At 40.9% G+C, this 27,828-nt stretch overlaps 1 protein-coding gene across 1 annotated transcript in view; it reads right to left on the bottom strand.

Annotated features, from left to right (window-relative positions):
* ANKIB1 (ankyrin repeat and IBR domain containing 1) overlaps positions 1-27,828 on the bottom strand; it is a 76,287-nt gene that overhangs the window by 5,017 nt on the left and 43,442 nt on the right. The window contains exons 9-17 of the mRNA XM_004582518.3: positions 26,146-26,312; positions 16,319-16,407; positions 11,115-11,245; positions 5,730-5,864; positions 4,859-4,945; positions 4,697-4,763; positions 2,613-2,758; positions 1,555-1,733; positions 723-774 (exon numbers count right to left, since the gene is read on the bottom strand). Of these exons, the coding sequence (XP_004582575.2) occupies positions 723-774; positions 1,555-1,733; positions 2,613-2,758; positions 4,697-4,763; positions 4,859-4,945; positions 5,730-5,864; positions 11,115-11,245; positions 16,319-16,407; positions 26,146-26,312 (1,053 nt within the window). The remainder of the gene's footprint in view (positions 1-722; positions 775-1,554; positions 1,734-2,612; positions 2,759-4,696; positions 4,764-4,858; positions 4,946-5,729; positions 5,865-11,114; positions 11,246-16,318; positions 16,408-26,145; positions 26,313-27,828) is intronic.

The following is a 27,828-nucleotide window of genomic DNA, read 5'->3' as shown; positions in this document are numbered from 1 at the left end:
GCACCCGCGTGGGAGACCCGGAAGAGGTTCCAGGTTCCTGGCATCGGATCGGCGCGCATCGGCCCGTTGCGGCTCACTTGGGGAGTGAATCATCGGACGGAAGATCTTCCTCTCTGTCTCTCCTCCTCTGTGTATATCTGGCTGTAATAAAATGAGTAAATCTTTTAAAAAAAAAAAAAAATTGTAAATTTAATCTGGAAATCTGTTGGGAGTTTTTTTTTTTTTCACACAGTCTATGTTAAGGCAGAGTCATATAAATTTCAAAGTGTCACAATGTGTGGAAATTCTTTAAATTTGCATTAATTTTGCATTAGTTTTAATGGACAGACACGGTCACAGGCCCTCAACATTCAGGATTCCCACGGTTGCTGTCAGAGCCAGAAGCCACAAGAAGAGTGACGTACATGTGACTGTGAGGACACTGGCAAAGCTCACACTGTCGAGCCGGTTTCTATCTCGGATTTGACATCCTTAGCACTCTTTCTCCTTTGCTAAGTTAAGCTTGTCCAGTTCTCCTTTCAGACAGAGATAATAACAACGGGGACTTGTTTAACAATGTGACGATATTCTAGATGCAGGCTATGCCAACACTTTTTTGCTACAAAGGAACGAGATGGACTTGCTGAAAATCTCAGTAGGATTTGGGATAGATGAGGATGCAAATGCAAGCAGGATGGCACTTAGGAAAAATACAAAAAAACAAAGTCCCACGAAACAATTACCTCAGGTGACGCAAATCCTAAATACTCCCAATCCCATGTTCCACCAGCAAAGCTACAAAGAAATTAGACACACCATTTGATTTGTTATCAGTACTACAGAGTATCCACAACAAGACCCTGAACATGAATTTTAATTCTACTTGGAACTTGTTTTACTAAAATAAATCAACTATGAAAATATAACTAAAGTGATATTCTAACTATTTCAAATTTTATGTCACTTTATTTTTATGTAAAATGATGGAAAAATAAAAAATCATTACATTCTAACAAAGTATGATGGCTTCTCTAAGTATATATTTATTGATAAGTATTTAAGTAAAAATAGGGTCAAAGAAGACTCTGATGCTCATAATTAGTACAAATAACATGCTTCATCTTACAGTGACAAAAGTGTAGGTATCTGAATAGAGTAAAACTCAACTGGTGTTTAAAAGATAAATCTGGGTCTCCTAAACATTTTTATGAAAATTGGTTTCTCATTTCTTCACAGTTTTTTAAAAAGTTGTTTATGACTGTTACATGACTGTTCTATCACTATATTCTGTAAGTATTCGGAATGACACATTCTAATATTCTCAGTTTTGAGTTCACATCAAATGCAAAAATAACCTACTCTAATTTAGCCTGAGGAACTGCACACTAACAAATAAGAAAAAAAATAGAAATATTACTCAGGGAAAAAAAAATCACTAAAAAGAAGTTAGCATACTTCTGTCAGCCACCCCCACTTTGGGTATTAACACTGGAATACGAACACTAGGTGGGTAAAACCAGGGAACGCTGGCGACTGTGGTGGAGCCGGGAGGCCCTCCACCCCGCGCTGGCCTACCTGCGCCTCGGGGCTTCCGGGGAGTCTGCGGGAGCAACACCACGAGCCACCGAGGCCAGGAACTCTTGTCTCTTCTGCTGCACCAGACAGGCTGCCTTGATGATCTTGTGGCGGGGTGTGCGAAGGTAAGGTCTGTTGACTTTCTGGGCAAGGTCTTCAGTGACCATTTCTAGGTCTGTCTGTGTTCAGAAGAGGGAAAGGGAGAGAGGGAAAGAAAAAGATTACAGGCTGAGTGGGTTAATCAATAGCAAATCCAGAGTCTATCTGATTTCTCAGTTAAAGTTAATTCTTCTAAAGTTGGAAATAAATCCACATTTTGAAATAACTTCCTTTTGAACGTGGTTTTGCACATTTTTTCCAGGTTTTGAGACAGAACAAAGGATCATATATAGGAAGTCACCTTGTAGCAATGTAATTATTCACATTACAAAGTAGTAGTGAGTGCACTGCCGGCCTACAAGGAATTGATAACTGAGTGAAGAAAAGAATATATTAGAAGTACTATGTAAGCAAACGCATCATGCCACAGTGTTGGTTATTCAGAAGGGTGCAGAGATCCGAAGCAAGACAAGCATGCTGGACGTGTGGCAGGTCTGGAGGGCAGAATGGAGAAAATGGATATTAATTCTGAAGGAAATCTTGGATACAAATGGGACTGTGGTACAAAGGGCTAACATAAGAGCTGTGACAAGGACAGTCAGATGGTACAATGAAGTCAGAGGTCGGCTGGCACTGGTACTTTTATTGTTAATACTGTGATTTTCTGGTGTTGCATTTTTACAAGAAACTGGGAATCATCAACTTTTTATTCATACATTGTAATGTGTGTTGGTTTCATCTTCAAAGGCAAAATTCCTAATTGCAAAAGGAGCTATACACAAGATTTCAGCTTATTATTGGTAAGTTTTCCTTTATTTGAATATTGTTTTAAGCACAAAAACAAAATTATTATTTTATTAATCAGAATCAAATTAGATAAAACAGTTAACTGATTTTTTAAAAATCTGCTTTCATTACAACTGCTACCATTTAAGCATAATTTAAAAAAGACATCTTACTTGCATTAGTTCAAAAATTTCTTTCTTTGTGCTTTTGGGTTCTAAGAAGAATCCATATGGATAAGAACACTTGAGAATACGTCGAGTTTTTAAGAGCACATGAACTGCGTCTTCAATGAAAGTGGTATCTGGGCAGCCTCCTTCAGCTATAAAGAAATCAGATCACAGTGAAACCACTCTTTGCAAATACACTGTTGTAAAATTAAATAAACCACCATGTGTTCCCTTTGAAAAAAGAAAAAAATAAGGGGTTCTGAAGAAGAAACTGATGACACTTGTTTGAACTAGACTGTAAATCAGGAGGAAGCATCTGTGTGTAACCCGCGTGGGATTGCAGGCGCAGCCCACGCCCACAGAGGGCAGCCAGAAAGGTATGCAAAGTCCCCTGCAGGGCTCCTCCCCACTGCTCCACATACACAGTTCTGGCCTTCCCACAGGGCCATGCTTCACCTCATTTTCCACATTACCCTCAGGGAACTCAATACAAAGAGGCCTAATTGTAATATGCCCAGCAAAATTACCAAAAACATCAGAAAAGGAGATACAACCTTCTGGGCAACAACTGGATAACTAATGCTGTTAAATAAGCTCGAGGGAGGGAAACAAAGGAAGAGTGCGGAGGAAGGACAGGAATATCTGAGACTCTTACTTGCACAAATATCACAGTGTTCTACTTTTAGAGTAAACAGAAATTAAGCAGAAAACCCTAAACTGATAAAACTTATAAACATCAGATTACTGTGCATGCCTGTTGGAAGCATAAACTGATACAGGCACCAAACCTGACACTTCACACTTCTGAGGACACACAGTCCCTAGGAAGGCATCTGAAAGAAGATGCCAAGACAAAACCAAAGCAACACTCCTCTTCCTCATCGTGGCACGTGTGAGAACTCAGTGCTTCCTCCACTGCCGTAGCTCTCCATTCATCCCACCTCTGGCCACCCTGCCCGGAAGCCCCGGAAGCCAAGCAGCAGTGGGACTTCCCACCGGGAAATGCAGATGGCTGACTACTGCCAGGTGCCTTCTGGTCGTCAGGGTCACCTCAGTGATGAGATGAGAGGTTAAGATCCCTGCGGGAGAACCAGGGAAACTCGAGCGATTTTATTATGGGAAATATTTCAAGAGTTTGATACTGGTGGGATGTAGTTTCATCACTAATGCCCAGAATGAAAAATTAACAAGGACACTAAGCTTGCTGTATTTATACTTTCCTCTTCACTCTGATTTATTAAATGTAATACTATGTTTTGACTAGAAGGTCTTCATGAAGAAGGTGTGTTCATAGTCACTTTCATAAAATAGAGCAAAAACAAGTATAACCGATCACATTTTTTTAGGCTTAAAACATATATTTCATACATAGACATAAAATGGGACCTTTTAAAAGCAAACATACTGGAATGTGCTCTATGCAGTCACTGGGGGATATTACATGCTACTGACATAACCCACGCTGAAGCCGTATTTGGGCAGTGTTCTCTTGGTAGCTGCCAGTTTAGGATCCCCAAGTCAGCCTCTCCACACGGCTCTATTCTGTGATTTTATCATTGATTATTTACTAGCAAAAGGATTCTTTCTCTCCGGTCTGTATCTGACTTGCACACCATTATCTCAGGCCGCAACAACTGTGCAACATTCACTAGGTCGGGGTGCCCTGTAGTGGCCACCCACTTTTCTAACATTGTAGTTTCCCCGGCAAGGAGAATCTTTCTCTACCGAGGGCCATCTGAATATTTCTAACATCATTTGTGGCCCTTTAAAATTAGCATGCAAAGAGATATACTGAATTGCAAGGCCCGTGGGCAGCTGTCTTGGCAGGCACGCACCACATGACTTCTGCCAGCAGGGTGGTGCCCGCCCAATTGGAGGTGTTGTTCTATTTATCTAGGCTGCATTAAAGTAACAGGTTAGGTACTGAGCAAGAAACCCACTGACACAGGTCTCACCTGCAAGGTGCTTAGGGCTCCAGAGAACTTAAGACAGTACCACATTGGCTTATGGATATATATACTCCTAACCTTCTACCCTTCAATGACTCAGCATGGTTACATTAACTATCACACATACCACATACAACTTACTTTCTTTGAGAGCTCTGCTCAATTGCTCCATCTTTTCTTTGGCTGTTTTAAGAAGGCGTTGTTCTAACTAAAGAAAAAGAAACAAAGTATTTGAACTATCTGCTTTATTAATTTACGAAAGTATAGCCCGGCATGGCTCATGAGTAATGGTCTGGGACATACCTGGTAACTATGCTCATGGTTCTTAAACCTTGTGTAATAGTGCATAAATCGGTCAAGCTCCTGAAACCGTTTGTGTTTTTTCTCGGCCTAGGAAACAAAAGTCCACAAATGATTTTATAAGAGCAAGGAACTACTAAAACTGTTTTGAAGGAATTATTGCCAAATAATTATGAATAATAGGCACGAATGCAAACAGACCATTGTTTGCATACGCAGTGACTCTGACCGGTGCCTAGAACAAAGTTTTGCATCTGTGTTTCCTGTGACAAACGACGGGATTCACAAGTGCAGGAGCCAAGTGGCCCTGATTCCTGCATTACAAGGTCTTCAGGGTTTCACAGCTCACTGCTCACTGCTACGGGCTGACTTGGGCACCCTCAAAATTCTTATGTTGAAGCCCAAATTCCTGTGACGAGAATCTGGAGATCTGTGAAGTGAGGTGATGAAGGTTACAATGGTCATGAGCGTGGGGTCCTGTTCTAACAGAGCTGGTGGCCTCCTAAGGAAGAAGGGACACCAGCACTCTCCCTTCCCAGTGAGTGTGAGGGCAGGGGAGAACACCTTCACCAAGAACCTAGTCAGCTACCGTCTAGCTCCAAAGCAGTGAGAAATCGGTGACTGTCAAGCCAGCCAGTCTGTGGTGTAACAGAATATTGTTGATACTATGTTAAAATTGTTTCTAAGTCTTACAGAAGTAGGCTGAGATATTTTCAGGCTTTTCAAATCTTTACCAAAACAAATAAACAAAATCCCCTAAAGAGAATCCAATTTAATGTCTCATCATGATAAAGCTGGGAGATGAAGGACTGTAAGGTGCATCCTGTGGCACCGAGGGGGTGGGGCAGGAGCCGTGGCTTCCTGGGATCTTTACCTCCACGGTCATTTCCTTGGACTGCTCCTCCACGTGCTGAATGACTTCATAGCGAGTACACCTGTAATAACCTCCGGTGGAAGAACTATGCTTTTTCCATTCTTCTAGGCAAATCCAGCAAAAGTCATACTTGCACTTCAAAAGAAAACATGTATTCATACATCTCCCTATGTCAGCATGAAAATTGGCTAACAGTCCATTAATTCATAAAGATTCAACAACCCTGCCTAAGTGGTCATGAACTAATCTTCCCATATTTTTTTAGGAGATCTTTTCTGAATTTAGGAAAGATGTGGGGGCAGTTTAAAATTATTGCATTATAAGGTGCAACTGAAGAGTAAATGATAATGTGAGCGGATTTTTTTTAAAGTTCATGGAAAATGGGCATAAAAGATTTTTATTTCAGTGTAAAAATTTTAAAATGGACTCATTTGAAAGAACTTCAAAGATTACATGCAGAATGCTATTAGAAGAAAAACTATAAATGGATTAATTTTTTTGTTTTTAAAAATTTACTTAAGAGGAAGAAAACTCTCATCCACTGGTTAACTTCCCAGAAGCCCACCAAGGCCGGGCTGGGCCAGGCCAAGTGAGGAAATCCATTGGGTTTCCTACCTGGGTGGCAGGGCTCAAATACCTGAACTACCACCTGCTGCCTCCCACTGCGCACATTAGCAGGAAACCGGGTCAGAAGCAGGGGCAGGACTTACCTGAACACGGCATATGGGAGTCCCAAGGGCAGCTCATTCACTGCACCAAAACATTTGTCCGAAATGTTATACCTATTGCTTTTAGCATTTTTTTTTCAAACTTTTTAAAAAAGATTTATTTATTTTTATTGGAAAGGCAGATTTACAGAGAGGAGAGACAGAGAGGAAGATCTTCCATATGATGCTTTACTCCCCAGGTGGCTGCAATAGTTGGAGCTGATCTGATCTGAAACCAAGAGCTGGGAACCTCTTCCGGGACACCACCACATAGGTACAGGGTCCCAGGGCTTTGGACCATCCTCTACTGCTTTCCCAGGCCACAAGCAGGGAGCTGGATGGGAAGCGGAGCAGCTGGGACACAAACTGGCACCCGTATAGGATCCCAGTGGATGTAAGGGAAGGATTTAGCCATTAGGCTAACACACTGGGCACACATTCAGTGTTTTCTAAAGGATGGTTAATTTTTTGTTAAATGCCTTTTCAACATCTGCATAAAATAAGTGGTATTCCTCCTCAGATATATCAATAAATGAAATACTGCAACAGCTTCCCCAATACTAAATCACTCTCATATTTCTGGAGGAAATCCCACTTGGTCAAACTGCTCCTTTCATATGTTCTGCTGGACTATGTCTGTTAATACCTGTATGATTTTTTTTTCTCATGAATGTCTTATTTAGGACGTCTGCATTGTTAATTTTAGTACTAATTTAGTGTTTCATTTTTATAATCTTGTCAAGAAGTATCAAGGCTCTGATCACTGGGGTTGACATTGTGGCAGAGTGGGTTAAACCATCTCCTGTAACACCAGCGTTCCATATGGCCACTGGTTTGAGTCCACTCTGCTTCTAACCCTCTCCCTGCAAACGTGGCTGGGAAAAGCAGCAGAATGCAGCCAAAGGGCCTGGGCCAATCAGAATATGGAAGATCTCTCTCACTGCTTCTCTCTATAACTGTCTTTCACATGAATGAATGAAGAATACATAAATCTTCAAAAAGAAGAAAAAAATGGAAAACAGGTTCTGGTCACTTTATAAAAACATTTTAAATGTTTCCTTTAAAGTAAAAACAAACAGACAAAAAACAAACTTTCAGGAACCATGGAAATAGCACTGGAATTATCTACCTGTTAAAGATTTAACAATTTCTATTTGCAAACAGTCAAAGTTCATCACTGCTAAGAGAATTTAAGATGGGGAGACCTTTCCAAAATGATTCTGCTTTCATCTATGAAAATGAGTTTATTTTGACATTGTAGCTCTTCCAGAGTCAGTTTTAATGAATTTACATTTTCTTAAGAGCTTTGGGGCTGTGGTAGCACACTAAGACTGCCTTCAGTGCCACCGTTCTACACGGGCGCCAGTTTAAGTCCCATATGCTTCACTTTTGATGCAGCTGCTTGTTAAAATGCCTCGAAAAGCAATGGATGACTGTCCAAGGCCTTTGGTCTCCGCGCCCATGTGGGAGAGCCAGAGGGAGTTCTGTCGTGGCAATCTGGGGAGTGAACCAGCACACGACAAAAATGTCCTGTGTTGCCCTTCTCCTCGCTCTCCCCATCCTCCACCTGGTCCCTTCCTCTGCAGCCCCCATCCTGCCACCATGGCAGGAGATGTGTCCCTTCTAGTTTTTTCCCCCTCCAGCCCGGCTCCTGTTCCTACCCTGCTGGAATAAAGGACCTACTAAGCCCCCCAAAGTATTTTTTTTGTATGTCTCTCATTAACTCTGTTTTAACTGCCTTTCAAATAAAAATAAATAAATCTTATAAAAGCAAATTTACTACCATCAACATAAATGCAAATAAAATAAAATAAATTGGATCCATTCCAAGTTCAAGTTGAAATTTATCTGCAAGAGTTAGCCAAAGTTATTCCTTATTACTCTACTTTTATTTTTAATTTTTAAAAATATATTTGTTTGGGGCCTGGCATGGTAGCCTAGTGGCTAAAGTCCTTGCCTTGCATGCACCAGGATCCCATATGGGCGCCAGTTTGTGTCCTAGCGCCCTGCTTCCCATCCAGCACCCCGCTTGTGGCCTGGGAAAGCAGTCAAGGATGGCAGAAAACTTTGGGACCCTGCACCCGTGTGGGAGACCCAGAAGCGGCTCCGGGCTTCTGGCTTCGGCTTGGCTCATCATCGGCCATTGCAGTCACTTAGTGAGTGAATCAACAGACAGAAGATCTTCCTCTCTGTCTCTCCTCTCTGTATATCTGACTTTCCAATAAAAATAAAAAATAAATCTTTAAAAAATAGGTATTTGTTTAGAAGGCACAGTAACAGAGTGAAGGAGAGATCAATCTTCTATCTGTTAGTTCACTCCTTAACTGCCAGCAACAAGTTAGGGCTGAGCCAAGCTGAAGCCAGGAGCTAGAAACTCCATCCTGGTCCCCTACATGGGTTGCAGGAACTCAAATACACAGAAAAGTATTTTGGATTACTGTGGAAAAGTAATTTTTGGATTACTTATTAGCTACACTAAATTTTCAGTTTGTAACTGAAATCTGGGACTAGAGCTGTAGCTCAGCAAGTTAAATGTAAACCAGCAGTGCTGGCATCCCCATGGGCTTGAGACCAAGGCACTGCACTTCCAGCTCCCTGCTAATGTGCCTGCATGGCCCAAGCCCTGGAAGAAGCTTCTGGTTTGGCCTGGTCTACTCCCTTAGCTTTTGTAACCATTTGGGGACTGAACCAGCTGATGGAAGATCTTTCTCTTTGCCTCCTCCTCCCTTTGTAACTCTGTCCTTTCAAGTAAATGAACTTTAAAGAAAAAAAAAAGACATCTTCCAGTTTTCTTCAAATTTTTGCCTTTACAAATTTTTGGCCATATTCTTAATTCATTCCTTAGTTTCCTGTTTGTTCATTAAAAAATACTTTGAAAGCACACAATTTGGGGTTGGCAATGCAGTTGCTGCCGCACTGCCAGTATCCCATGTGGCCGTCACTGGAGCTCAGTTCCACCTCCCGTCCCCGGGCCTGGACGAGCACCAGAAGACGGTTCAAGGCCTTGGACACCTGTATTTACACGGGAGACCCAGATGAGGCTCATGGTTCCTGGCTCTGACATGGCCTAGTCCCAGCCATAGTGGCCGTTCTGGAAGTGAACCAGAGCTCTCAGTAATTGTGCCTTTTAGATGAACAAATCTTAAAAAAAAAAAAAAAAAAAAGCATACAATTATCCATGACTTTTACATGTAAGTTTACATTAACATCTAAATGTCTATTTTAAATTTAACAGGAAGACTGAGCAGAATGTGTCTAAACTGGATTATTTTATAAAATCAGACTAATTAATTCATGATCACACAGTACATATTTGCCAAGTCCTTACTATCAGTAGGGCTATGAAGAAAATAAAACTAGTGTGTATTCTGGCTCAGTAAATAACTGCTGATGTTATGGTTCATCTACACTTGTCTACACACGTTGGCAGTCTATATCAGATTTCCCAAGGAAAAAAATGAACGTGGATATTAGAAACAAAAACAAGCAGACAAAACAATTCGGGAAGATTCTTGTGTGAAGCAGTGACATGCTAGCGTTTCTCCAGAACACTGCACTAGGTCTTCCTTTCTGCCTCTAAGAAGTTGTTGCGATGTCACCACGTTAGTTTACTTACGTTATCTTACAGTAATACAGACGTGTGAAAACCATCTGGTAGCTGGTATTCGTTTGCAAGTCATAGTAATGATCATTAAGCTTTGTGGTTCAAAACTAAGAAATATATAGGAAATATTGCTGTATTTTACTGGAATCTGAACTATCTACATTTCTTTGATTTCCTAAATAGAAAACATGACACTATCCTCTGCAAATCTCAGATAGCCACTTTTAAAATGCAGATGATACTTCAATAAAGGAAAAAATTGAACTCTCAAAGTCTTAGAACAAAAAGATTCATAAATGCTGGCATCTATTCATAAAATGTTATTAATCTAATCTAGAATATTTGTTTTAAACACATGGTAGTTTCTTTCTGTTTAAGTTGGAAGGGTATATTTGTCTAGGCTTCAGCTATATTATGTAAATAATCAGGTATTTGTATTAATTATATTCAGCCAAGTGGATTTTTCTTTTTTTTTCACTTTGCATATGGTAAAAGTTTATTTAAATGATTATTTATTTAAATGACTTAACCGTCAGGCCACTGCTGTGGGTATTTACACACACATCCATAAACACACCCCACACTGACTGGGCCTGAAGTACATCGCCCGGGGCCTGTGTGGGCCTACCTGAGCCTAAAGCTCTGTGATTGAAACCCGTTTTTCAAGAGATATATATATATATATAACACAGTACTTTATAACTTGCATAGATCTCAAACATTCTTTTTGCACCAAAGTAAACTTATGTTTTAATTCCATTTTCCATTAGCTGTTTGAAGGACATAAGTCCCTTCACACAACTTTCAACCACCAGAAAAGGACTCAGGCACAGAATATTATCCTTGCTTTTTCTTGTCTTTTTTTAACCCTTGCTTTGAACATTCCCTACGAGTGTACAATTTAGTCATATAGACCAATCTATAAATTATTTTACAAGGAATGTAAAATGGAATCTCCAAACACCTATCTGAAACCTAACAAGTTTTTAATGCTTTTAATCTTCCTTGGACTGAAAACCCAACTAAGCTGAAATCCCAAGTAAGAGGCCTGCAAATACCTGCTCAGCTCCTTACCTTGGCACACTGCATGTGGTTGCAGCCTTCATTCTTCTGTATTGGAGACTTGCAGTTTGCACAAGGCTTGGAGTTGGTTAACAGCCAGAGACAATTGGCAGCGTCCTCATAGGCTTCACTGACTCCAACGACTTTGGATATTAAGCACAAAGACAAACATGGATGCTTCAGAGCACAACTTCAGTGGGATACAACTTAACCTTTATCTGCAGGTTGTCTGTCCATTTTTGTCAATATTTATTTTGCCACTAGGATCTATGGTGAAGGCTTTGAGGAGCATAATTATGAGGAGCTCCATTCCAAAAATCCTATTCATGAAATCCAGTATGAAAGAGATTTCTCCATGAACTTATGTTCACATAAGCTAGAGGACCAAAACTGAAGCAAACAATATAACTGCTATCCTTCACTCGGCACCGGCTTTATTTTTAACTCAGAGGCCCTAACGTGTTCTTAAGATTTTTACTGGCCGTTGTCATAACAAATAGCACAAAGCCACCACCAACAAAAAGCCCACACAAGAAATAAAGCACTGTGTGGTCTACAACATCACAGCTTTTCTCTCCCACCCTAGGAGAGAATGCCAGCTGCTAATCTTGTGCATTCTAGTGGTCAGCGTGGAGTAGGAATCACATTCAAGAAATAGTCAGCTAGTACAATGATAAAGACTCGTTTGAAAAAGACGTCTTACTTCTAGTTCTCTGCATGTACTTGTCCTTCGAACACACCATTCTGAACATCCTCAGTACCTTATCGTTTTCCAATACACTCGGTGAACCTGTTTTATTCCTGCTGACTTTTGAAATTTGCCCTTCACTTCAGTCATCTGTCTATTTTATCTTGGTCTTGTTTTCTTAAACATCTATTGTGACTAGATCTCTTGGAAACATCATTCCATTTAATAAGGTATCAAAATGTAATAAAATGTAAGATCTATTAGTGGAATCAATGTGTATGCACATAAAAAAGCTGCTTTTAAGACTGAATTTTAAAATAGAGAATCTGAATTCCATTCAATAAGCATTTATTAAATAGAATGAAAGAACTATATATTTCCCAAAATACCCACTTCACTTAAAATAGAATCATTTCTGCTTCCTGCATTGATTAAGACACAACAGAGGCAATTTCAGTGCTTAGAAAACAGCTGAATCTTTGACTCTAACTTATTACTACTGCTTTTTTTTCTCATACACTAACATATTGTAACTCCTTTTGAGTCTCAAAATTAAAAGACTTTGGAATACTGGGTGTACATAACAAAACTCATAAATCTTATTGTCCAGTCAAGTTCAACGGCTTCTTAAGGTATACCCTCTCTGGTCTGCAGACAGAGCCAGCAGAGTATCTATGTTTGGTATACGCTTGCAATGGGGGAATCTCAACTGAACTTGAACTGTGGTTATGCAACAAGGTGGAGGAATCCACCGTGGTGGGAGGGTTTGGGTAGGGGTGGGGAGAACCCAAGTACCTATGAAACTGTGTCACATAATACAATGTAATTAATGAATTAAAAATAAAAAAAAAAAACAGCTCCTGAAAGTTACAAATAAAGGGAAAAAAAACAACAACTCATAAATCCACAGTTAGACTAAAAACACGCATGTGATTCCTTAGCAAAAAATGTAAGAAAAAATGTCTATGGTTCAAAGCAGTGTGCAAAAATTAAACTGCATTTAATCTATCTGCTATACCATAATGTCATGCACTACCACCATGAAAGTGATCACTAACACTTTTAGAAGTCACCACTTCGCAATGTAGAGTGCATACGGCAGTATAGCAGGTGGGACTGTCTGCTCTCTCTGTAAGTTACACCCAGGCATCCTTGGTCTCTTGCCTAGCCTAACAATCACCCACTGTTCTCTTCAAGGGCCATCTTCAGTTTTAGTCTCCCTCAAATGTGGCCATTAGAGGCAACCGTGTATTCTCCAAGTACAACACTTTCTGATATTTGTGTTTTCTGTAATTTTTGGGATCACGATCACTGTGATGTAAGGATATTCCTCTAGAGGTCCAGCAATAATTGTACTAGCCAGTCACGTAACTCCTTTCCTTTCCTGGCACAAATTTATCTGTGGATATGGGAAGGTGGAACCGACTTTAAAATGGCAAATTATAACTAAAAATTACTACAGATTTCAAAATACTTGTTTTATTCTCATGTAAACCACTTCTAACATTTTCTACTCAAGATCAACAACATGGAGTAATTGCTTCTTTGCTGTGTTAAATCTTGCAGGCAACCAGAAAGTACACAACTACAACCTAAAAATGTCCATCTGCTAAGTGTTCTGTACACACTACAATCAGGTCCCATCTGCACTTTCCGTGTACTGTAGAAAGCTTCCTACCTTGTCATTGGGACATGCTGATTCTGTCTCATAAACAGTTCGTGCCTAGGGTCTCCATACTCTCCCTCATTCATCACTGCCCCACCCACACAGCTCCTGGCCAGGAGCTGGTCTGACTGCTGCTCCGCAGTGTCACCTCTCTGGTGGTACTAACCTTTCCAAGCTCTGGGTAGGCCCTGCAGTCTCAGGCACTTCAGCCTGGGCGTGCAATGACCTTCCGGACACCCCACAGGAGGGACAGCCAGCAGCTCCTCAGGACGCAGCCTCAGCAGCACCAATTCCTGACGGGGTCACTGTGACCAGCTTTCCCTTCTCTGTCCTTCACCACAGGCACTCTGTTCTTGCCACACTCACAGCACAGCTTTTCTTACATATGGAAGTGGGCATTTCTACTATATAAACCTCAGAGCATGACAGGCACCATTCCTCCACATTCTAACTTACAGTAGCACTAAGCGTTAATTATGACCCAGAGAACATCTAACATCAACTTCAGAAGCTTTCTTAGCATTTCTTCCGAGCTTTGAATGATCATTTGCAAAATCCCTCTACTCGCATGTTTTGCAAGTTGCTCAATTCTAAATGAAATGCCCACGCCAAAACTCCTCATTTTTTCCCTCTAAGTGATCCCTTTCTTTGAATATTTTGCTTTGCTAATGGCATTATGATCTATCCTCTGACCCAAGTCAAAAACTCACTTTGCTGGCTTTGTTTTCTTTCTCATTCAGTGTCTATCTCATCAGCTATCTTGATAAAAATCTCTCTGATAATGCCACTTTCCCACTTAAGTAAAGCACTCTATGGCTTATTCGGCGAAAATAAATTCGAACAATTTGATGAAAACATTCTCAACCTGGCAACATACATGTTTTTAGTCTTCTCTTTAGCTAACCTCTCTCCTTAAGTTAGAACTTAACAAGTTCTAAAGAAATGTATACAGAAATAAAAGGGCAATGCAAGTCATTCCTATCAGAAACAGTTTTTTAGCTGCTAGAAACAGGAAAAGAAAGCAAAATTCAGTTGTTCTTGTCATAGTAAAAAGTGCCAGAGAGTAACTGTACTCATCTATTTGTGAAATATACATACATAGACCCAACTGTGAAACTAGGGAAACTGGGTGGGTACCAAGAGCAATGAGTGATGAATGCATGGACATTACAGAAATGCTTAATGAGGCCTCATGATGGACTACACTGAGACTGTCCTCTCCTGCATATGGGACATGAGCCTTCTCACCATGTAACGAATCTCTCTCACTACCAATGAACAATCTGACATTCTAATTTAGCGACTAAACTAACCCTGAGTTAGTGCACAAAATGAACCTTATCAGACTAAAACGTGGAGGACCAACCCTCAGGCAATGGTAGACTCCTTTACAGCACAAGCCTGTAAGGTAAGGCTGCATTACCTTCCCAGCACCTCATCAGTGCTAACAGGACTACTTCAGGCATCTCTGTCTTCACAGATACACTAATACTCAACTGACAGCTCACTATTACCAGGAAAATCCTGTGGCAAATGTTTTCCCCCGAACCTTGTGTAGTTGTTTTTGTTTCTGTTATCAACATTACTCAACTCTTTCAGTATCAGGTGACACTGTAATTACCTGACAGCTTCCTGCTGGCCTCTGTATTCCCTGTATTTTTCTTTATCACATGCTTTGCTCCTAAGTGTAGACCCATTCAGTGTGTGTGTGTGTGTGTGTGTGTGTGTGTGTGTATGTATGTATGTATATATATATTTCTTGTAAGATTCATTTATTTGAAAGCCAGTGACAGAGACAGGGACAGACAGAGTGCTATCTGACATCTGCTGGTTCACTCTCCAAATAACCACAACAGCCAGGTGTGGATCAAGCTGAAGCAGAAGTCAGGAACCCGCTCCTGGTCTGCCACCTTGCAGCCAGAGTCCCAAGCACTTGGGCCAGCTTCTGCTGCCTTCCCGAGCACGTAAGGAGGAAGCTGGATCAGAAGCAGAGTAGCTAGGACTTGAACCAGTACTCTGGTCTGGGTGGATTAACCCAGTGAACTATATAATACCTGGTTTCACTGAGAGTATTTTTGGTACTGATTTGCAATTCTCAAATGTTAACTCCATTATCTAAGAATAGTTGACAAGGAAAATAAAAAAGATCTGAAGTAAATTAATTCTCATTTATGTTAATTTGTAATACAATAGTTTTCACAGCACATTTTAGGAAATGGGAAATTATGGTATAGTAGATATCTTAACTCATTAAATATAGGAATTGCTATTAAGAAACTTTCAAAAGGCATCCCTTCAGAGATTCAAGATCACTTTTTACCAGGCACACACCCTCCATCATTCAACTCAACCTACAAATCAGGATTACTAATAGCAACTTCAGCATTTCTGTGAGGATGCAGAGACCCTGCGTGGTTAACAGACATGATCTTTAATAAAATTAAGTCTGCAGAATCCCAGAACAGCAAGACAAACCTGTCTTGGTCTTCATGGGAAGCTCTTGGGGACATGAGAAACTTCTGCTCACTTCAGATCATCAACTACTTTCATGAAGCACTCAAGACCTAGCGGGCTCACCCCAGGGTGAAAGGCAGCTTCCTGGGCAGGTCATGTGACCCCACTGACCCTTTTATCTTAGGTTGGAAAGTTAAGTCTTCAGAAACATGGAGTCCATGATTCCTCCTTGCAAAAACCTCTATGATCTCCATGAACTCCATCATGCTGGTCAGAGGGGCAAGATCAAACACTGCAGCACTAGAATTGTAATGTGGCAACTTCTTAAATGAAGAGTGTAAGAAACAAGATATTATTTTGAATGCTATTAGGAAATATAAAGCAGAGCTATCTAAAAATTCCTCTTACGTTCTTCCGGTTTCATTTCTGTGATTTTTTGTAGCCAGTTTTTCCATGTTTGGCAGTCACAGGGCTCGTGTGCTTCACCAAGGCACTCCCTAGGGAAGAAAGCACAAGCAAGGCAATGTCAAAAGCTCCTCAGGAACTGCACGGCGGAGTGCACCAACAACCAAACATGGGCCTCATGGGAAATGAGACATTTCAACAGAGGCATTGAAAACCGCAATTCCAAAATAAGGTATCACACGAGTTTTTTCAATGCACTCATTCATAATTTCAAAATTTCCAAGTAGACAATATAATATTTGTAACTAAGTTTTATGTACACCAAGAATTGTAGAACACACTTATCAATTAGGTTTTACTCTCATAAGTACTTTAAATTCTTTTATCTGAAGTTTGTTCCCCTGGCTAGTACCATTACCATTACTAGGGGTTAGATATGCAGAAAAGTAGGCCTCATGAGACCTCTGATTTAGACTGTTTTATCTATAGTAATACCAAATTCATCTTCATTATGAAGTCTGTGAAGTATTGTGCTAAATCACATTCTTGTACTAGATTTTATTCTTGAATCCTTAGGTTTTAACAGCTAGAGCAAACCAACATAATTTTAATAAAATTTAGCACATTTTGATTTAAAATATTTAAATAAATAAAAAAAATAACTTATTTACAAATCACTTTTATATTCCTTCTATAGGTATATAGGTAGCCAAACACTAAAATGAAAATAATGCCCTTAAAGACTGCTCATTTTAATAAGATGTAATGATATGCTCATACAGCTCTTGTGCAAAGACGATTATTTCAGTCAGTTAATAACAAAACACTATTTGGGGGAGAGGAAAAAACACCATTTGGAAGTGATACCACCATCACTACGGACACAATTGTCAGCATCATTATTAAATAAAGACCTGATTAGGAGTGCGAAGTCTGTTAAGCAGACCCATCAACAGACTCAGGTAGCCATATAAAATGAGTACCATTTCACTCTATTAACAATGTGCCAACTTGATCACATGCTACATTAAGACAGCTATTATAAAAAGAAAAAACCTGGAACATTATAAATGTTATTTCCAAAAAGTGGAACCCTTTATGTGGTTGAAAAGTAACAGCCGATGTGGCTGCTACTGGAAACAGTGTAGTTGTTCCTGATAAGGTTAAATAGAAAAATTACCATGTTGTGATTCAGTAATTTCACTCTAAGCTGTACACTTTAGGGAACTGAGAGCAAGGATTCAGGATTGTGTATCAGCCCTCAGAAGCAGCATTATTCACAACAGCCAAAAGGTGAAAAAGATTTGAGTGCCGATCAACAGATAGATGTATAAACAAATTATGGTACAAGCAGATGTCAGAACATTATCCAACCATAATAAGAACAGTATTTTGATACCTACAACAGCATTGGTGAAACTTAATCTTGTTAAGCGAAGTCAGAAGCACAAAGACTAGGATTGTATTATGTGAAAATTTTGAAGAGGTGAAATTGCAGTGACAGAAAAAAGAATGGGGTAATAGCAGCTGGAGAGAGATGGGTGAGGAGTTACTGTGCACTGTTTACAGTCTATTTGAGAGCATGGAGAAGGTCGAGAGAGACAGACTGGGGTGGCCATTGCACCGTTAAGTGCAAAGAATGTCCCACAAAACTGTATACTTAAACATGGTTACAAACACAGCAAAAAGCATCCTTGAACATGCCCAATCTTGTCTGAAAGGATAAGGTAGCTGCCCTACATTCCTGACTTACTGCCCAACCTGATATTTGAGTAATATTTTCCTTACCTGCAGTCTTAAACAGCTCCTAGCAACACAGAGGTAATTTAGGCATTCAGAAAAATGAGATTCATTAAAAATGGAACAGGGTATAGTATATATGCTTCAGTGCATATTAAAATCCATGCTGCTTTCCAGAACTGTAAAAGATAGCTGTGATAAGCACTATACCAGGAACCATGCTGCAGGTCTAGGCACAGCATTGCCTTATGGTGCTGGACAATCCATGCGGAAATGTAGTTTATGTTTCTCAGGACTTAGCAGAGAACTCTGTTAATTACACCTCCACCAAGCTGGGGGGAAAGTCTTATGGGGTACAATACCTTTACACATCTGCCCTATCTAAAAGAAATGAAGTTGATGAAATAAATTATTTCTAATAAGGTTAATAAATTCTCCCTGGATATTAAACATCATAGTCAGCATTCTTTTCCTAGAAGAATCGATACTAGTGTTTGGGTTCTCCTGCCAGAGAAAAGAAGAAACTAAATTATGGGAAGAAAGCCCAGCATTTTCAAACACTAGTTGAACAGAGTCACTATTTGAACAGCCAGTTTGCTCTGAGTAAGCCTGAGTCTATGAATCGCCCTTGCACAAGACAGCATTGGGCTTTCCCTTCTAAAGCCCCACAGAAGGCCAGAAGAGCTGCTTCCAGTCGAGAAGCGGGCTGCAGCAGGACAGAGTGGTCTGCATTATTTTCCACACAGGACAATAAGAGTATAAATTAAGAAGCTACAGGAAGAGTTGTAAACTACAAAGAAAGCCAGAGGTTGCCATTTAATACTATTTTTAAAAAGACTTATTTTATTTTTATTGGAAAGACAAATTTACAGAGAGAAGGAAAGGCAGAGAAAAAGATCTTCTATCCACTGGTTCACTCCCCAAGTGACTGTAATGGTCGCACTGAGCCAATCCAGAGCCAGAAGCTCCTTCTGGGATTCCCTCATGGACCAGCATCCCAAGGCTTTGGGCCATCCTCTACTGTCTTCCCAGGCCACATGCACGAATCTGGATGGGAAGTGGGGCAGCCAGGACATGAACTGGTGCCCACATGAAATCCTGGCACATGTAAGCTAAGTATGGAGCCACTGAGTCCTGTGCCAGGACCACTGTTTAATACTATTAAACATCCTTGAAAATAAAGGCATCTGGGAAAACATGCTTGGTAATAATTAATGCTATCAGACATTAATAAGTGACTGGCGATCCGGATTATCAATAGAGGTAAAAGGACATTCCAAGAAAAGTAATGGAGCTTGAGGAATGTTCTGTGGAGAACAGAAAGTTAAATTCCTGAAGAAAGTTATAATCACTGACTGGTGACAAATATTTTAAAGAGTCTGGTACTTGTTGAAACTTTGTTTAAAAATGACAGTAAAGCAGGTCCAGTGTGGTAGCCTAGCAGCTTAAGGCCTTGCCTTGCACACGCCGGGATCCATACGGAACCCGGTTCTAATCCCGGCAGCCCCACTTCCCATCTACCTCCCTGCTTGTGGCTTTCGAAACCAGATGAGGATGGTCCAAAGCCTTGGGACCCTACACCCACGTGGGAGACCCGGAAGAGGCTCCTGGCTCCTGGCTTCAGATCAGCACAGCTCCATTCCTTGTGGTCATTTGGGGAATGAACCAATGGATGAAAGATTTTCCTCTCTGTCTCTCCTCTTCTCTCTATATCTGACTTTCCAATAAAAATAAATCTTAGAAAAAAAAAAACAGGCAGTAAAGCACATGGGGAGGGAAACTTTGAAGCAGACAACTGCATCTTTTTTTTTTTTTAATAAAAGTTTTTCTTTTCCAAATTATCTATCAGTGGCACATCTAGTCAATATATGTACTTTTTAAATTATTTAATTTAGTTGAAAGAGTTACAGAGATGGAGAGAAAGAGAGGGAGATCTTTTATTTGCTAGTTCCATCCCCAAATGGCTGTAATGTCCAATGTCGGGTTAAACCAAAGCCACGAGCCAGGAGCTTCTTCTAGCCTTCCACATGGGCAGGAACACAAGCACCGAGGTCATCTTCTGCTGTTCTCCCAGGAACAACAGCAGGAATAGGATCAGCAGTGCAGCAGAGGGCAGGCAGTGGCTTAACCTGTCATACCACAGTGCCAGCCCCAATTACATATTTAAGTGAACTTACAGATCAAGCAAACACAGAAAAAGCAAAAACAGAACAAACAAAATAACACTACCCTGGTAAAACATAAAGAAAGAAAAATGACTATCCAATCTCAAGTCCTCAACCCTGTCCAAAAATGATTGGATGGTGATTCAACATCAACAGCTCAGGAAATGGCTCCTTCCTGAAAACATGTCAACACACACAACTGTCAGCAGCAACATACATAGCAGCTCCAATGCAGACTGGAAAAGGAAAAAGTCAACTCAAGTTTTAGGTTTCATTATCTAAAGGAACAAAGGCTTCATTGCTTGATGGAATAAATTGCTATCAAAGGTTGGACATTTTAGTTCAGTGTCATTTGGACTATGTTAAAGAACAATACTGAGTTGATTAAATATAAATCCTCATATTCATAAATCTTTCCTTTAACCAACATTTTTCAGGACCACAGGCAATGTTCTAAACACCATACGCACACTGATTCATTAATCCTCCTACAACTACTCAAAATTAGTTTCCCTGTATTTTCCCCTTTTGAATGTACAGAGAGGTCAGGCAATTTGTTGAAGGTCAAATGAGCAGCATGTTGATAAGTTAAAACTTGAAGTTAAATAGCTTGTCTTGGAACCAGCACTTTTTATGCTGACTACATCAGATAAAGTAGCTTCTGTTTTATTATCATTTACATATTTACATATTTATCGCCAAGCCAGGTAGAAAGGCAGTGACAGAGCTAATTCTCAAACGGAGAGCTCTGTTCCCAGATCAGCATCAGTCTGTGCTCTGCTGAAATTTGATACATCAAACCCTCCAGTAGCATTTATTCAGTAAATTTTATTTAGGTAGACAGGTACATCTGTCACTGTGGATACAGGAGACAGTATCTGAACAAGTTCTGAAGACCAAGCTCTGTCCAGGAAATTGCATCATGCTTTTGTTTCTGGGTCTGTCAAAGAGCTGGGAAATGATATTCTCGCTGGGAGGAACATGACATTCAAGGAGCTAGGTACTATCTGAAATCTGGAAGCATCTCTTTGTCTACAATGAGGCCGATTTTTCAAGAAGACATCCACAAGTAAAACATAATTTCTTGGGCCAGGCGGCGTGGCCTAGCGGCTAAGGTCCTCGCCTTGAAAGCCCCGGGATCCCATATGGGTGCCAGTTCTAGTCCCAGCAGCTCCACTTCCCATCCAGCTCCCTGCTTGTGGCCTGGGAAAGCAGTCGAGGACGGCCCACTGCATTGGGACCCTGCACCTGCGTGGGAGACCTGGAAGAGGTTCCTGGTTCCCAGCATCAGATCGGCGCGCACCGGCCCGTTGCGGCTCACTTAGGGAGTGAATCATCGGATGGAGGATCTTCCTCTCTGTCTCTCCTCCTCTCTGTATATCTGACTTTGTAATAAAAACAAATCTTAAAAAAAAAAAAAACATAATTTCTTTTATTTTGCCTGAGGATCCTGGGGTCTCTTTGCCCGTGAAGTCTCTGAGAATGGAGAGGAGACATGAAATGGTTGCTTTAATTCAATTAAGATGCATGAGCCTAACAAGGAAGTAGGTGCTATCAAGATTCTTATCACGGAGATCAGAGAAAAACAGAGAGAGCTGAAGACAACTTTAATTGAGCAACATTCACTTTAGGGGTTTCCTTGAATAGCTCAACAAGTCTGCACATTGTACTCTAATTCAGCGGAGACCTCAGTGGGTTAGAAACCTGTGGTTTCTCAACTGGCTCATCGTGTGAGTCAAACTTCCCGGTTCTGTGCGTTTCTTGCTGGTGGTGACACTGCAGGCTTTTGGCACAGCTTCCTTCAATAAATGCTCTGTCGCTGAGTGACAGATTTTAAAATCCCAACACATTATTATTGAGAATATCCCTGCAAGTCAATTTCAGTGAATAACTCCAAAATACATCTACAAGAGGAATTCCAAAAATATGTCTCAGTTTGCAGTGGAGATGTTGGTGATTAAAAGACACAGAGGACACTGGGGAGAATACAGAAATGACCAAGTCCCAGGTTAAATTTGAGCTTGTCAAAGATCAGGACCTGGCAGCCTAGGAAGTACCGTGTCAGTCAATTTTTATTTATTTGTACTTTAAAAAAAGTTTTACTTGTTTTTACTGGAAAGAGATTTACAGAAGGAAGGAGAGACAAAGATCTTCCATCTGCTGGTTCACTCCCTAAGTGGCCTCAACAGACAGAGCTGACCCGACCCGAACCTGGCAGCCAGAAACTTCTTCCAGGTCTCCCACAGAGGTGCAGGGTCCTCTATTGCTTGGCCAGGCTACAAATAGGGAGCTGGAAGGGAAATGGAGCAGCCATGACATGAACCGATATTCATATGGGATCCTGGAACAGGAAGATGAGGATTTTAGTCACTAGGTTATTGTGCCAGGCCCAATTACAGCCAATCTTTAAAGGGTTGTGGAAGACAAGAGTTCAGAGGGCAGAGGAGTTAACTCATCAGAAATACAGGGGAAAGGTGACTGGCAAAAGGCAGAGTCCAACTAGGTTTTGGATATCATCTGGATATAATTTTGCTGGGAAAGACAAATCCCAAGTTTTAAGGCAAGGGTGAGAAAACATCACTGGTTCAGTCACAAAGGGCAAATAACTTGTTGGCAAAATACAAAAAATACAACAGCAAGGGCTGTCTTACATGAAGGGGGATGCCTACCAGTTCTTTCTGCCTGCAAGAGATACATTCAGTTCTGTCTCAGTAGACCTCTCCTGTGTGTGGCCCACTGGCTCTGTCATGTTGTAGTTAATAAAAACAAAAAACTGTGAGTGCCATTTGTTGTGGTTTTGTTAATCATCTTTAGATAGTTACTTCTCATCTTTTAGGAACAAAGAGAAGCAACATGAGAATTACATCCTTTTATTTTGTACAGATACCTCTGATGAAAAGCTTGCTTTTTCTGAGTCTCATTGAAATAAAAGGGCAGAAGAAAACATGCGAACACTGCTACTTGGAAGTTCTCATTATAGTCGAAGCTCTCGTTCTACATGAGCTGGAAGCTGAGAATGTAGAAAAGATTGTCACAAACCTGCAGCTTAATAAATATCACCTACAAGGCAACAAAATTAAGCTGAAGAACTTAAATCTGAAATGCTGCATCATTAAAACTTATTTGTCATCGTCTCTTCTCCTCAGGTGCCCATGTCCAGCAAAGACGACTCTACTAAGCTGTAAATTACCCTTATTAAAAGGATAAAAAGTAAATCATTATTAAAGCTGGTCTTAGTTCAAGCAGCTGCACACAGGGTTCCTTGAACTAGGGTAAAATTCCAGTGAAGGTCTGTGATCTTGGCTCACGGTCTCATCGCTGGATGAGTACAATCAGCCTGAAGAGCAAGCTGGCACCTTTCTCTAAATATAGATCTAGAATTTTATTTCATAAAGCACTATTTGTATACTTGTACAGTTCTTGCAGTATGATGTCCACTGCTAGTTTTCCCAATAGTTTCTGTATCTTCAGTCTAAACAAAACTACTATTCATAATATATAAAGAAAATGGGGAAAAAATACAAGACAGTAAAGCTAAACTACATTGAAAACTAATACAATCTAGGGCCTGGCCAGATAGCGTAGTGGTTAGGGTCCTCGCCTTGAACGCACTGGGATCCCACATGCTCGCCGGTTCTAACCCCGGTGGCCCTGCACCCATCCAGCTCCCTGCTTGTAGCCTGAGGAAAGCAGTCGAGAACGGCCCAAAGCCTTGGGACCCTGCACCTGTGTGGGAGACCCGGAAGACCTCCTGGCTCCCGGCTTTGGATCGGCGCAGCTTCGGCCATTGTGGTTACTTTGGGGAGTGAACCATCACACGGAGGATCCTCCTCTCTGTCTCTCCTCCTCTCTGTATATCCAATTTTCTAATAAAAATAAATAAATCTTAAAAAGAAAACTAATACAATCTAGACCACAGAAACCATACACCTTAAGAAAATAATGCCAATTACAAGTTTTTGTCTTTCCAAATTTTACGTTCACTGATCTCAGCAAATGTCGTATTTTCATGGTAATATTCATTTTTCTCAATCATAGTTTCCTTCTTTGGTACCTCTCCAGTCATTTTTTTTAAATCAAACTTTCTCAGTCAGGATCCTCTTTCCAACCAGAGGACTCCAAAGATGAGTCAAGCGTCACTTTCTTCATGTCCCCAGTACAGTACACAGCAGCATTCTAGCTGCAGAGAACAGCTGCTTGCGGGAATTTAAGTCTAATTTTCTTTAGAAACCTCACTGACTCAGAAGAGAATGCTTTCCACCCTATGTTTCTATGCATAGAATTTCCCTTCTTTTTTTAAAAGATTTATTTATTTTTATTGGAAAGGCGGATATACAGAGAGGAAGATCTTCTGTCCAATGATTCACTCCCCAGGTGACCGCATGGCTGGAGCTGGGCCCAGAATTTCCCTTCTTTAGCTAACAAGCTAAACTGTATTCAATAACTCTGCTTATTTTTATAGTTTGGGGCTTATCTCTCTCATGTTAGGTAGTGGAGTAAGGAACCAACCACTGAGTACTAAGAATACAAAACTTCAAAAAAAAAATGAGGAATACATCTTTTGCATGTTTTGAAAAAAATCACCTTAAAGAATTGTTGAGCATTTTGCTGCTGTTTCCTTTGCTCAGTCTGACTTAGTCATGAAAGTAGTAGGCAGGGCTTTTGTTTCATGTATCAGTAAATCCAAGTACCGGGGGTCAGCAAAATCCTTCCGTGGAGGGTCAGACACTAAGTGTTTCCAGCCTTGTGAGCAATAACACTTCTATTGCAACGACTTCATTCAGCTATCATACCCTCAAAGCAGACACAGATAAGATATAAAGAAATCGGCACGAAAGAGTATGACTCTGATTTGATAAAATTTCATTTTCAAAAAAAGGCACAGACTGTAGCTTGCTAATCCATGACCTAGAATTTGGTGCTATGTAAAAGCTGGTAGCTAACAAATATTTTCAGTTAATAATGTTGATTGGGATAATAAACAGAGCTGTCGGAGTAGGGACAGTTTTATTGACTATTTAGCAGTACTGACTAAATTTTGGTTTCAAGTTAAGTATAAAAGTAAAAACCAGAGTTCTATTTGCATCTAAAGTATATCTAGACATATGCAGTAATTCTAGAATTGAGCAAAAAGCAGAAATATGACTTTTTTGATTCATTAAGTGCAACAAAGCAATTAACCAAATCTACTTTGATTACAGTAGAATGCTAATCGCTGAGAAACACGTCTAACAAGTACGGAAGGTACACAGCCTCTGCATTACTGATACATCCAGACATGTGATAAAAACTGAATTAAAAACAAGGCACATCAAGCCTGCAGGCACTGGCTCTTCGGTAGGACCAGGCATCACAACCACTTGGGAGCATCTCAATTTTTTTGGAGCCTTACTCAAAAAAGCAAAATTAAAAAATCTTATTCAAGGGAATTCAGGATAAAAACTCAGGAAAAAAGTCTTCGCAATTCTTGATACCACTGGTTCAGAATTACTGCAAGAGGCTTCTATTTTATGGAGAAGTTAAGCATTTTCTGATCTCTGATCAGCAATCTGGTGTTACAGTTTAAGCATATGAGCTCTCAAATCATACAGGGCTACACTCTAATCCCATCTAATCCCATTTCTGCCATTTCTGAGCCGCATAACCCTGCAGAAGTCTGTGACTGAATTTCCGTAACTGTAAATTGGGCAAACGAACAGCATTCAGCTCATAGACAGCCCTGTTGAGAGAATTCAGTATTTAAAACATATCTGATATGGTACCTGGTTCTTAACAAACACACCTTAAACACCAACTTGGACTACTTTTCACATATTTTTTAAATGAATAGGAATTAGATTATGTGTGCTACAATTTAAAAGCTATAAAGTCTCTTTTAAAATGGAAGAAAGCAGAAAGGCTGATTCCAACTAGTTTTATACCAACCAGCAGAAGAGGTGTCCTTTTCCGCAGTCCACAGCAGGCGCTCGCAGCAACGGGAAGCTGAGTGCATCAGATCCAGACGCGCTTGACCCTTGCTTTGTTAGTCTGACTGCTCTTTCACAGCCCGGGGTAGGACACCATTTAATGGCAGGGTTATTTTCAACAAAAGCCTGTTTAAACAGCAATAAAAAGCACAGAAAAAATTTAAAATCTGAATTTGAAATAGGGTATATTGTTAAACTAACTTACTTCAATGCAAAAAAAGTGAAATAAAACAAGGAGTTGTCAGCTTCAAGAATATTACGATGATAATGGAGAGTACAGAAAAAACTAAGTAGTAACAATATGTCTTTTAATCCGAGAGTCAGAGGCAAAGAGGGCAAAGCAGAAGAGTAAAGTGAGAACAGAGCAGAGACAGATGGGAGAGAGGGGGTATGGGGGGAGGGGGTATGGGGGAGAGGGGGTATGGGGGAGGGGGGTACGGGGGAGAGGGGGTACGGGGGAGAGGGGGTACGGGGGAGAGGGGGTACGGGAGAGAGGGGGTATGGGGGAGAAGGGGTATGGGGGAGAGGGGGTATGGGGGAGAGGGGGTATGGGGGAGAGGAGGTATGGGGGAGAGGAGGTATGGGGGAGAGGAGGGGGTATGGGGGAGAGGAGGGGTATGGGGGAGAGGGGGTATGGAGGAGAGAGGGGGTATGGGGGAGAGGGGGTATGGGGGAGAGGGGGTATGGGGGAGAGGGGGTATGGGGGAGAGGGGGTATGGGGGAGAGAGGGGGTATGGGGGAGGGGGGTATGGGGGAGAGGGGGTATGGGGGAGAGGGGGTATGGGAGAGAGGGGGTATGGGAAGAGAGGGCGGTATGGGAAAAAGTAGAGAGAGAGACACAGATAGAAGGTGCTCTTCCATCTGCTGGCTTACACCCCAAATGCCCAAACTGACTGGAACTCAACTGGGGTCTTTCACACAGGCAGGAATCATCAGCACTCCCTCTCAGGGTCTGCACTAGCAGGAAGCTGGAGTCAGGAGCCAGAGGCGACTCAAGACCTTGGATGGGGAATGTGGGCATCCTACTCACCAAGCTAAACGGCTCTGATAGAATTTTGCATATTTTTTCAATCTACAAAGTGGCAAATGATGATCAAGTGAAATGCAATCACCTCAAAATACTTTATTGCTTTTTTTTTTAAAAGCAACAGTTACAAAGAAAGAGATCTAACTCTCACCTGCTAGTTCACTCCCCAAATGGCTGCCAATGGAAACAGCTGGGCCAATGCAAAGCCAGGAGCCTCTCTCCCAATTCTCCCACATGGGTTCAGGGTCCCACAGACTCAAGTCATCCTCTGTTACTTTCCAAGGCCATTAGCACGGAGCTGGATTGGAAGTGGAGTAGCTGGGACATGGAGTGGTACCTATACGGGACGCCATGCTGCACACAGAAACTTAGCCTACAAGTCCATGGTACTGGCCTCTACCTAAAAATACTTAATTTATAAATATTTTATCATATAACGTGCCACTTTTTTGTTGAAATACAAGTAGATTCTTATATGTAATTAGTAGTTGTATTAAAGTAAGTTTCTAAAGGGAATGCTAATAATCCATAAAAATGAATAATACAGGGCCCTGCGCAGTAGCCTAGTGGCTAAAATTCTTACCTTGCATGCACTGGTATCCTGTATGGGCATCG

This window comes from Ochotona princeps, chromosome 20 (assembly GCF_030435755.1).
Source record: "Ochotona princeps isolate mOchPri1 chromosome 20, mOchPri1.hap1, whole genome shotgun sequence".
NCBI lineage: Eukaryota > Metazoa > Chordata > Mammalia > Lagomorpha > Ochotonidae > Ochotona > Ochotona princeps.
Note: the sequence above shows the minus strand (reverse complement) of the source record. Positions and strands in the feature narration are given on the sequence as shown.